This window comes from Atta colombica, unplaced genomic scaffold (genome assembly GCF_001594045.1).
Source record: "Atta colombica isolate Treedump-2 unplaced genomic scaffold, Acol1.0 scaffold222, whole genome shotgun sequence".
NCBI lineage: Eukaryota > Metazoa > Arthropoda > Insecta > Hymenoptera > Formicidae > Atta > Atta colombica.
Window position 1 is genome coordinate 744,839 of NW_017259319.1, and position 13,122 is coordinate 757,960.

At 29.4% G+C, this 13,122-nt stretch overlaps 2 protein-coding genes across 3 annotated transcripts; both read right to left on the reverse strand.

Annotated features, from left to right (window-relative positions):
• Nucleotides 1-348: 348 nt before the first annotated feature.
• On the reverse strand, nucleotides 349-2,478 carry LOC108687958 (mitochondrial fission 1 protein). The gene is made up of 4 exons (XM_018194003.1): nucleotides 2,216-2,478; nucleotides 1,542-1,748; nucleotides 1,347-1,452; nucleotides 349-642 (listed from the first exon to the last, which is right to left on the reverse strand). Exons 1-4 carry the CDS (start codon nucleotides 2,258-2,260, stop codon nucleotides 551-553), a joined length of 450 nt encoding a protein of 149 aa, XP_018049492.1. The 5' UTR covers nucleotides 2,261-2,478; the 3' UTR covers nucleotides 349-550.
• Nucleotides 2,479-4,875: 2,397 nt separating this feature from the next.
• Nucleotides 4,876-7,991, reverse strand: LOC108687959 (maf-like protein Cbei_0489). Of its 2 annotated transcripts, none has more exons than XM_018194005.1 (4): nucleotides 7,774-7,991; nucleotides 7,404-7,645; nucleotides 7,191-7,337; nucleotides 4,876-5,091 (listed from the first exon to the last, which is right to left on the reverse strand). In XM_018194005.1, the coding sequence occupies exons 1-4, from the start codon at nucleotides 7,861-7,863 to the stop codon at nucleotides 4,953-4,955; spliced, it is 618 nt and encodes a 205-aa protein (XP_018049494.1). In that variant the 5' UTR covers nucleotides 7,864-7,991; the 3' UTR covers nucleotides 4,876-4,952. The 2 variants fall into 2 exon arrangements, with proteins under 2 accessions (XP_018049494.1, XP_018049495.1); XM_018194006.1 differs by having other exon boundaries at nucleotides 7,778-7,840.
• Nucleotides 7,992-13,122: the final 5,131 nt, after the last annotated feature.

Here is a 13,122-nt window from a genome sequence, read left to right on the forward strand (position 1 = left end):
TAACACTTTGAGGTACACTTTGGTTAAACATACGCGCGTATAAATAAAGTTTTAAATACAAAACATGCGATATACATATATCAATATCGATGTAGACATACCCATATGTGTGATATTATGCGTAACATATACAATACAAAAAAATCATATGTAGTTTTGGAATGTAAAAAATAATCGCATACAATTTCGATAAGCATATTGGAAATTAGTTTCATTGTTAGAAATTTTTTTTGAAGCACAAAAAAATCATATTTTAAACGATGTGTTTAAAATGGTATAAATAATTGTTAAATAATATTAAATAAAATATAAATTAAATAAATCATATTCATACGCTAGTTTTTCTCCTTGTTCTCCTTTTCTGTGATTAATAGAAAAATAACGTTACAAATTACATTTATTGGATTTGGTCAACGTTCTAGTACATTTGAGACTTCAATCTCAAACAGCAATTATGACGCAAGTTACACACCATTTCGCGCAAACACATTACATCACAATTGTAATTGCATAATCATGATTCTAATAGTTCTTTTAGGGGTAACTCTCTCTAATTTTTTTTTGCCATCGCGATGCCCAGGCCTAGAATACCTGCAACACCGATAATAACACCTCCCGCGACAGCCATACCCATAAGGCCCTCTGCAAAAAAAATGAAACAAACGGGATTCAATGCCAATTTCAGTCACGAAAATATTGATTAAGCTTCTTAGATGAAGCAAGTTTAATATGTTGGTTGATGTAGTTAGTATAGCAAATCATTAAAAGGAGAACAATACGACATATGTATATATGATAGCATGATGTGGTATTAAACGGGTTTTTCATCTCGTCCGTATAAATTTTTATTACTTATTATACAGAATATACAGATGTGAAATACTAGAGATAGATGCATTGCAAAAAATACAAGCAATGATTATTAACAAAATAACCAAATCTATGCTAAAGCTTTCAATTTGTATATTGAGATATGAAATTAAATATCTGCTATCAGAAGAAATTAGGAAAGTTAACAATCATAAAATTAAAAAAGATGAAAATCTTTGAAGAAGTTATGGAAGAAGTTATATACAATTACAAGATTGTGCTGCAAAAACATGCAGAAGGTTAGCTATTTTTGCCAAAGTTAATGAGTTATGGATTAATATGAATTGTAAGGACATAAAATCGTTAAGTGGAATCTATATAAAATTTAGCAATCCAAGAGAACAGAAAGATTAGTAGAAGCAACCAGAAATAGTACGATTGCGTAAGGAAATCACAGAAATCTCTCAACGATATTGCTCCTAGATAAATTACAAGCTTTATTCTCTTAAGTCGATAAAAAATTATAAAAGGAAAACCTTTTTCCATCTTCTTCCTTATTAACGATTCCAAATGTTGCACTTGTAGATTCGCAGGTTCAATCTGAAGGAATGCTCTGACATACGAGAGTGCCTTGGAATATTCCTGGAAGGAGACATTAATGATCAATGATCAAAGATCGAGATCACTTTATAACAAACTGCTCAATATATTAATTCATGATTTATTTTTACCTTTATTCTAGCATTTCCAATAGCCAAATAGTACAAGCAATCACGCCTCTCCGTATCGTGATTGTTATAAAGGTCCTCCAACAGCAATATTCCTTTCCTAATGTCCGCTGAATATTTGCTCCTCACAAGGCACCAGGCATATTCGAATTGTGCTTTTTGCGTGACATACGATGAATGCAACTGCTCATGGTACACAGTTTCGAATTTCTAAAATGGAATCACGACAGTTGTCACAAAGTGATGCAACATTTGTGTACTTCGGATTACATTTCCTGATCGATGAGTCATCTCAACTTTGTCTCGATCCGCAAGTGTCGCAATGTCAAATTAATTATAATCCGTTCGTGAATACAATGTATCTACATTTTTTTTTTGGAGAGAACGTTACGCACGTCATCGAGTATCCTCTTCGCTGATAAAATTTAAAGTTCCGTGAAAATATGTATTAAAATTCTACACAAAGCAAATCAATTGAATACTTAAAAAAAATGGCACGAACAAAATTTATCGCGCAAATATACATAAATATAGATTCGACGTAACCTAACCTAACTTTTCAAACGTATGTCGTGTTAGCTATTCGAGACGAGAGCGGGGGACAGATAAGCGTGAGAAACAATGTTGGAATGAGAAACGATATCAACAATGCGAGAATTAATTCTTCGAGCATTTACCTTCAAATCCTCGGAAGAGACGACTTCGTTCAAAACGTCCTCCATTTCTTTTCCAGACTAATGCACGTAAGCGGCGCGCACTTTGCCCAACTTTGCCCCACACACACACACACACACACACACACTCAAAAGAGACGGTTGCACTACGTTACGCGTGTAAAGTTTCACTGTGATTCCCGATTTCTGAAACGCGATGCAGGTGCGAGACTGCGAGATGACTTGACGCATTGCAAGAGATACGCGAGATCTACTAGCTCGATACTGCCTCGCAGATGGCGCGATTTATGAATCTTACTGATATGGAAAGAACGAAAATCTGCGGCATATAAAAAATATCATTTTTTTGCTAAAAAAAAAATGATTACTCAATTCACTTTCTTTCTGTTAAGTAACAGTTATCTTTAACACAAAATATTTTCCTAATTAATAATCCTAAACTTATTACATATTTCAGAAAACTCATTAATGTAAATAAGATAAATAAAAAAAAACGGTTTAAATGAAAATCAATCATAAAAGAAAGGGCTATAAATCAATTAAAATATATTAGGTGTAGTAAAAAGAAATCCATTATTTTTTTATTCAATTTCAAAAATAATGGATTTCTTTTTACTACACCTAATATTAAGACTAATCTACTATAAAAACAAAATGCATTTTAACAAATGTTTCGACTTCCGTACATAAAGCCATTATCGATCAATGTTACACAACAGACGATTAAAAATAAAACAAAAATTTTGAAATCGGAAAATTGAAAAATCACGTCAAAATAAAAAGTCCATTTTTACTCCATTATTGGTCTTTTAAATATCAACGACCATACGATTTGTGACAATTTAATTTTACTTTGCAAAACAGTTTAATTATAAGTTTCATAATGTATGTTTTGATTTTTCATGATGCGAGGATCGTGTGACTGCCTGAGTAGTAATGTATTATACCTGTCACTAGATCTGTTATTATTCACGATTTCACGATTTAAAGGCAGGATAATAATGACTCTGAGCATCATCGTTGTATTGCAATAGTGCATTTAAATTAAGGACTGTTGATGCTATTTTACAAGAAGATTAAAATGAGTGTCAAAATTGAAAAGAGCTTTTTACACACTGCTTGAAAGTTATATCATTAACTCGTAAATGACACACGGATGCGAATTCGCATCAGTAAAATTTTCGACTTGTGAGTATTTAATAAAATTGGTTTTGCTTAACACGCAGTTTTAAATAAATAGCACTTTAATTTTTGAAAATTCAATATAACCAATCGATTGATTGGTTAAAAAATTTTACATTGAAAAACATAGCTTTTATTTTACTTCTGTTTTTTAACTTTCAGAAGATCCAAAACATTAAAAGTATCTGGTGCGAATTCGTATCTATCAGGTGTTCTTTATGGATGCTCAAAAGGAATATGTTCTTTGCAGGTTAATGCTCCTTAAATTGAAATGGAAATGGATTTTTTACATCCAGATGATTTTTCAACTTTCCATTTTGCAACTTAAAAAAATTTTGTATTTTTAATCACCGATTGTTTGTAACATTGATAATGATCTCATGCATAGATCGAAACGTTTGTTAAAATACAATTTTGTCAATTAATATTAATGTATTTTAATTGGCTCTTATTTTATAATTGATTTTACTCATTTATATGTACTCAAAAATTTTTTTTCTTTTGAAGAATATTTTATAAAATTCATCGAAACAATTTTATATAATAAGCAAATCGAATTTATTTTAATTTAATAATCTTGATTGACTTTATTAAACTTATCAGAATTCTCAGAATATATTTTGAATAAATTTGGTGCTTGAGATAAACATATGATAGATTTGTGAACAAATTAATTTTTGAAATATTTGAAACAAATGATTATTATTTGCATCACAGTATATACTTTTCTGTATAGCGTTTCATGCAAATTGCATATTCCGCAAATTCTTTCAATTTCGAAAAAGGGCTTTGAAAGCAAAATTATGAAAAGCATTTAAAAACAAAAAACTTTAAGGGATCCAAAGACCCGTATGTTCCTTTAGTGTTACAAAAAATAAAATATTATTATAGTTAATATTTATTTATCATTATAATCATTATAATTTATTTATCATTATAAAAAATATAAAAGATAATTTTGAATCGGCACCTCTCATTTATATCTCACTTCAATATATTTTCATGTGGGAATTAAATATTTATTATACGATTTGAATATTTCTTTAAAAAAATAGAAACATTTTAAGAAAATATTCACTCAAATGCTAGTATTTTAAAATATGTCATTTTCTTAAATAATGAATGCACATAGTTTCAAAAAATATTTTTTTAGATGATAAATTAAAATAAAATTCAATTATTTTCAAAATGCGATGCTTGTAAACTTGAATATCTTTTTTTACATGGAAAATCTTGCATTAGTATGACTAAAACAGAGAAAGTTTTGCTGAATGAATAAATAGCCTATATGATGGTTAATTTAATTACAATGCCAACGAGTGATTCGCTTTGTGTCTTTGACAGCGCGCGATACGATCATGAATGTTAATGAGCGCAATATCAATATTAACGCGGGTTTAAATATATGCCCATTAAGCCGCAACGTTCAAACTATTAAATACACAAATAGGGAAATTCATAAATTTATGAGGCTTTTAACGTAATAAAATTTATTCACGTAGAAACGACGATACAATAGTTCAGGTACTGATGGATATACAACGCGATATTCTACTAACTACACGTTGGAGAACATTCGGTTGAGTTGTTTGGCCAACGAATACAGCGGTAGGCCCGTTATGGTATAATAATCACCATCTATTCTTTCAATCAAGCAACCCCCTATACCCTGAAGACCATAGCCTCCTGCTTTATCCCTGAAATAACATCTCGCTTGAATGCAAAGATTAATTGTAACAATTGCAATGCAATATTATAATATTTAGAGTGTTTACTGAGATCTTATGAAAGAATTTCCTGAGAATGCCTGGATTTTCAAGATATTTAGAGAATATTAACATGTATATTAACGTGAATATTACGCCCGAACTCTGCGATTTACATATATACATATAATTTACGAAACATGAACACTATTACTACATACTACTACATCAATATCGCATGCACATATACGCACAAATTTCTACATAATTTTTTTTTAGACCACCAAAGTCTCTAAGTTTATTTCTAGTGCAGTGATTGTTCTTTCATGTAGTGTTCTTTCATGTAGTGATGAAACTTATTTTATCAGTCGACTGCAATAATTTTTATACCAATTTTTATATGTATTAGATGTGGGAAAAAGTTCGTGGCGTTTTTCCCGTTAGATGCATTAAAAAACGCCACAAACTTTTTCTCACATCTAATATTTATTTTTACAGACATTTTTGAAGATCTTTCTCCAGAATTAAATTAGATATTAATTAAAGTAGACATTAAATTAAAATAGATATCACAGAATATTTGTCTGGATTCTATATCCAAAATCGAAAATCGAAAAAGAATTAAAAATATACAATCTACTATTAAAAAATTACAATCTTGTTACCGACTTCTGACGTTGACTTGTGACAGCATATGCTTTATATACATAAAAGTTTTAAACGTATAGAACTTTTATATAAACCATGCTATCACAAGTCAATGATAGAAGTCGATAACAAAATTGAAAATTTTCAGTTCTTTTTCATTTTTCATATACATAGAATCCGGATTGTGTTAATGTCTATTTTAATTTAATGTTTACTTTAATTAATGTTTAATTTCAATCTGGAGAAGAATTTCCAATCTGTAAAAATAATACATAAAAAAATTGGTATAAAAATTATTGCATTTGATAAAACAGATATTTCTTTAAAATTCCAAGTAAAATTAAAGAATTTTTAATTATTTGCAATTTTAAAATAAATTGAAAAAGCAAACAAATTATTTATTATAATTTGGTAAAAATTATGAGATTCTACAAGATTATATTTATACAATTGAAGTTACGAAATCGATAAGATAAAAAGAATACACTCAGAAAAATATTAAGAAAAGTAATTATTCAATTTACCTTTTTTTTTTTTAAGTAACGATTATCTTTAACAAAGAATATTTTCTTGATAATAATCATAAGATATATTTATGACATATTTTAGAAAAACTCATTAATACTCAAAACAAGGATTTATTTTTTTTTAAGACTATAAAATTGATTAAAGAAACTTTGTATAATAGGCATCCCGAATTTTTTTTAATTTAATAATCTTGATTAAAGTATTACACTAGCTAGGATTCAAAATATATTTTGAAAAATTTAATACTTGTGATGAACTTGTATATTAATAATAAGATTAATAATTAAGAATAATAAGATTTGCGGATATATTAATTTTTGAAATAATTACTATTTATATACAATAATTACTATTTACGTACAAGTAATGTCTTAAGATGTTAACATGACCCTTCCATTGGTTTATGACATTTTAAGATGATTTTAAATATAAGAATCGACTCTAATGAATTTGGCTAGAGAGTCATATTTATATTTTAAGACATCATTTAAAACAATTTTGAAATAAGAACAAATTATGAATATTGACCTGTGAGTGTAAGTGTGCTACTTATTTCTACTGTATATTGTCTTTTATTGTCACTCTCACTTTTATATAAGAATTCACAAGGCACATGGAAATGTACGCTTACTAAATGTATGCTTACTTAATGCTGATTATTTTTTAAATTTGTTCAGCAAATTTTATAGTTTTATCAAGCAAATTGAAGAAATAATGAAATAATGTTTTAATAAAGATACAGAATTTAAATTTAAAAATAAAATCCCCAAAATTTCCTCGATTGCTAAAATTCCATGACAATCCCTGACTTTCAAAGGTAAAAGAGAAATCTGAAAATTTCAAATTTTCCAGATTTTTGTAGTAAACACTCTGAATATTGCAATGCAATATGGCAATGCATAAGCTACACTCACATAGGATCACCAGTTTTAACATATTCTCTGATTTGTTTCTCCGATACATCTCCGAATTTTACTTTGGCAGACTCATAAAACTGGAGTTCGGTCTTTGGTGTTTTCAGACACACACCAGTGTAGACAACGTGTTGCTTATTCGCTAAGCTAAGAAATATACGTTGCATACTACATATTACATTCAGATGAGTAATCCAGGGTAGGAGTTATTACCTGGACAACATCTGAAAAGCTTCCACTTCATTTCGAGGCTTTCCATAAATGACATCGCCCATTGTTACCATGGTATCTGCTCCTATTATCAGAGACGGTGGCACCGGATCCCCTTTTAGACGTTCATACACTTCGAGTACCTTGTACTTAGCTATGTCCTGAACGTATTCCCCATGTCCCTCATACTTGGATCTATCGAGCTTCTCATCGTAGAGGGACGTCATCACTTCTACGTTGATGCGCTGATGAACATTATTATTCACGTTAATACGGTTAACAGCCTACCCGAACGATTATCGCGCAATCATCCAGGTCATCGTTTATATCTACAGAGCGTTTAAAAAAAAAGATTCTCTGCACGATTGTTTACCAACTGTCTCATTATGTCTTGCCGCCTCGGGGAACCGCTGGCCAAGATCGTCCTACCGCTTGCCAAGGCTTGAATAGTCGATTCCAACATTCTGCGCGACGTGCAACACAAAAGTTCAATACTTATTGTTAATGACACCTGCTACAACGCAAAAAAAACTACAACTCGCGAAACACTATCTGATCGCAACACACGTGATTAGCAAAACGCGCGAACGTAACACATTAACGGAACGACCGGCGCCTGTCGGTAAACACGAACTGTTGCGAGCCGCTTACATCTCGATGATGCCGCAGAGGACGCTGCAATCAAAGGGAAAAGCGCATTTGCTCTTTAATAGAGGTTTCTTTTTTTACTTTACTATACAGAATATTCTGAAATTTGCATATCAAAATATTACGATAATAAAATTTTCAAAAAATTAAGAAAAAGTAAAATTACATGTACATTTTTATTTTAGTAGTTTTTGAGATGTAAAGATTTTTAAATATGATTTTATGTTTAGACAGCCAGTTATCCATGAATCGTGTTTGCGATACACTGAGAGAAAAAGGTACTTATATAAAAATTTATATATTTGTGAGAAATACATTTATTTCACTGAAATAAAAATTTATTTAAATATTTAAATACGGCGAAATAAAAGTTTATTCCTAGCAATTTTTATTTTTTACAATTAATAAGATATGTTTCACAGAAATGTGTATTTCATCACAATCTAATTTTTTCATAACTAATAAATATCGGAAAAAAATATCATAAGTAACATTTGCTTCGCAATACTTCGACATTTTTTTTTAAATGCAATATTAGTGAACGTCCACTTCAGCGTTTAAATGTGTAATCTATATATCTAAACATAGTTCATAATTGGCTATATTTGTACTCTTATTACTTCACAAACTATTGCTTAAAATAAAAATTTATAAATAATCTTTTTACTCATTTTTTTAAAAACTTCCTTATTGTAATATTTTTATTCGCGAATTTCGGAAAGTCCTATACCGCTGCATAAAATATTTTAGTATGTGGTCGAAATTTCGATATCAATTTTAATACATCTACTAGATTGTCAGTTCAAAGTTGAAGTTCGTATAAATAACACAATATATATTCGAATGTAATAAATTTCTGGAATATTTAAATAATTATAATATACTTAAATATTGAAAGTTGAATTTGTTTATTAAAAGTATCTTTTTAATCATTCAATACTATCATTTCAAAACTGATGAAATTATATAATCGAAATTAATTTTGTATCAATTAATCATGTTATTTAAAATTAATATTAATTTTATATTATACAATATCGAAATTTTAATTGCATTTTAAAACCATATTAATTATAAACAAAATAAATTTAAATAATAAATAAGATATGTTTTAGATTGGCAGAATTATTGCTCAGCATTTCAATGAATTAAAGTTTTAATATTCATTTTTTAACGCTCTATCTGCAATCTTTTTTGTTTAACCAAACTCACACAGCACAAAGTCAAGACGGAACATATAAAACATCTTGAAAACAACTTTACGTCTTTTACAGAAAATGTCTTTAAAATTTCTTTTAGACATCTTTAAGGCATCTTTAATCTTATTTTTAAGTTTCGTTTATTTTTTAATATGCATATTATGTTGTCTGCGAAGTCTTTTTATTGTTCTTTATTTAAAAAAAAATGAAAAATTCAGAGTTACTCCTCAACATCTTCATTATATTATCTAATAGTTTCTAACTTAAATGTTATTTAATAAAAATTGAAATTTGAGCAAAAATAAGGAAAAAATTTGTGAATGAATTCTGCTTATACTATAAAAGATTTAGATTGTAGATGGTTAATAATTCTAAATAAGAAAAGAAAAAAAGTGATATCAAATATAAATATTTATAAATAATATCTATAAGTGTCCATAAATAGAACAATGTAACGCTAATTCGCTGCTATTATTTACTCCATCATTTTCAATAACGTTCATCTTTCTTTGTTTATTCCTTTCTTCAAGGCAAGATCAAAAACATTACTTCGCTCAATTAGTTTATATTTCAAAATTCGCATAAAAAATTGTTATGTCGATCGCAGATCATATAGATACGTATATGTAATATAATATGTATACACGCACATATCTAAATTATGTATATATATATATAGATTACTGTTCAGTACATACATACATATAGTATATAATATAATATATTCTTATACTTAATTCGAAAGATAAACGTGTGCTGTAATCTGGTGCATGTTTGAAAATATATCGGCGTTAGAAGGAGAACTCTTCTCCAGGCGCAACTCAAGCCAGACTCTAATACATCGTAATCGGTAAATTACGTAAATGCCGCATGCCATGAACGAACCTAAAGGTCAGTCAGTCCGAGGCCTTACATAATCGCAAGGCGAAAGGTTGACCCATCTTTGCGCTGCGCAGCCTTCCAATTGAACAAAGATTTAGCGGCATTCTTTTTTTCGCATGTCACTCGCGGTCGTATTCTACCTTTAATCGATTAGTTGACGATCTAATTGCTCGTAAGTATGAAAAGAAAATGTTGCAAGAGATACTGCAACTTTGTTTTAATGATATATAATCTTAAAAGGATATATAATCTTTTGAGAGGAATAAATGTGAATAGCTATATGTGACATTTTAATTTTTAGTAGATTAATTTTTAGTAGATTAATTTACGATAATGTTTGTGAAATATGATAGGTTTGTGAAATATGATTATTTAACAATCATTTATTTTCTCGTTGAGAGTTAAATATATAGATAAATATAGATAGATATTATAGATAGATGGATGGAGGCGTTTATTAATATTCTAGACCAAGCTTTTTAGAAACATAAAAAATGACAAATGAAAAAGAAAGTAAAAAATCGATAACAAAAGAATACAAAATAAGGCAACATAAAACAAAAATAAAAACAGTAAAAATAAAGAATTATGAAAATAATCGAAAAGGAATAATAAAGGAGAGAAGGGGGAGAGAAAGAGAAAGGAGAAGGAGGAAGGAGGGAAGCGGAGAGAGAGCGAAAGAGAATTTTATTATAATTTTGCTGAAATAGTGCATCGGGTACCGACAGATTTGTTTAATTACATTCGTTTTCCGAAATTCAGTTTATACACCATTCTGCTAGAATAAATATCCAACGCTTATGTATTCGCAATTATTCGTTCGGTTGAAAATCAACAAACGTACACGTCCGTCTGCGGTAAACAATTCTTGTAAACAAATAATCGTTTTAATTTAATATAATGCGAATACAAGCAAGTAATAACAGCAGGGTCAAGTTTACTAATGAGTGCACGTGGCGAGCGGCCTGTCGATGTTATTTATGAGATAATTGCTGCTTAGAGTTAAGCGAGGATGAAATATCACTTCGTTATCCCTTCGATCGGCGGGACTTCGGCTTGGTCTGCAATAATTGACAATTGCGTTTATATAATCGGCATATCTAAAATCTCTAAATGATAACGATGATGATTATCGCGTGATTATTTGTAAGTGCGATTATTTGTAGCTCGGTGTAATTATTAATTCTTTAGCTAGCGCGGCGTATTGTCATATGTAAATGAAGTGTATTTATGATTAACTGATAAAAGAATAAAAATGTTTTAAAATTATAATGGACTTGAAGGATGGGAAAAACAATGTAAACGAAATCACGCGATGTTTACAATCTTTTTCTGTAGATATTAAATAATTCTTATGAAAATGTTGTTTTGTGCAAAACTCTGTTAGATTCCGTCTCTTTACATTCTTGTCTCGAAGGATTAGAAAGGAGTATGCATTAGGATTATTACTTCGTGATGCGATAAATAACATATATCTTTTCTGTGCTGTTAATGGAAACTTAAATTAAAAAAAAAATAAAATTATCCTAAATTATTATATCCTCAGCACACATTTATCTATGTATTTGTAAAGTAGTGCTTAGTTTAGTTAGTATGACGTTTGTGTGCTTAGTGAACAACCATCATTAGTAATGATGGTTGTTCACTAAGCAATTAACTTTTCCATGTAAATCCTTGTTCCTGGACACTAAACGCTTAATTAATTAATTAATTAATTAATTAATTAAGCTAATTAATTAAAGTGTCGAATAAAAATTTGGTCGATGGGGAATATAATAAGAGAGAAAGGGGCAGCAAGTCAAATCACAGGTGTTAGAAAGGAGAAACACAAAATACATAATTCACTTGCGTGCAAAGTGCATCAGATGTTAATGCTGAAGCTATAAGCTGTGAGCAGGATATCGCAAACCAGTTATTAAAAGCACCTTACGCATTGTATCTCTTCTCACTTTTCGATCAAGTCGCCTCAGCGCGAATAAAACGATGGCTGGCATGTTTATTTATACATATGTATCTCGGCCGACATTCATGAAATATCCGATCCGATTCAACCCTCGCGTGGCAGGTGTACACGATGTACACCGAATATCACCGAGAATTACGTCATTGGGGTAACTCACACGAAGGACATTTAACGAATGTCCAAGAGCGGTCAAATAAATCGAATAATCTGGGACGAAGTAGTTTATGAGAACTCGGCAGAACACGTACCAGTTTCTTAAACGCAAATTTCTCTCTCTCTCTCTCTCTCTTACCATATAATCTATCTTATGAGAAATTTTTATCCTAATAATTTAAGATGCAAGCAACATGAAGCGTGAATCAGCATTTTTAATTAACTTCATATATCAGATGTTTGAAGAAATACAGCTTTAACCTTTATAAGTAAATAAGTAAATAAATAAATAAATCCCACAAATGGACGTAAACATACTACTGTTTGAATAAAAAATAAATTAAAAACATAAATTAAAAATTTATTAAAAAATAATATTTATTTTTTAAATAATTTTAATATTTTATTAGTCCTCTAAGAGAATTAACAATTTTTCAATAAAATTGCTTTTTAATTTCTTTTTCTTTAGAATAGAACGTTTACGTCAATTCCTCTTTTAGCTTTCATTATCGTTTTTTTTTTCAAGAAAATACAATAAATTGAGGGTGTAACTTTATACTTATAGCCAAGGCTGTATGTTGATTAAAAATGTTTTAATTTTAATTCGATTTAAAATTCATTCTATGTAATAATCAAAGTTTTGTTGCAGAATATGACATATGACGCTTTTCTTAACGCTTTTCTTTAGAAAATTTGAAACAACATCTAGCTAGCTATAAATTATCATATGAATTGATGCATAAATAACTTGTGGGAGGATTCACACATATAGCTGAGATACGTGCCTGCCTAAACAGTAAAATTAACGAGTTGGCCAACAGATAAAATTATTAGCGCAGACTTCCACTTTTACGCGTCGGTTGTGAAGTGGCTTTTG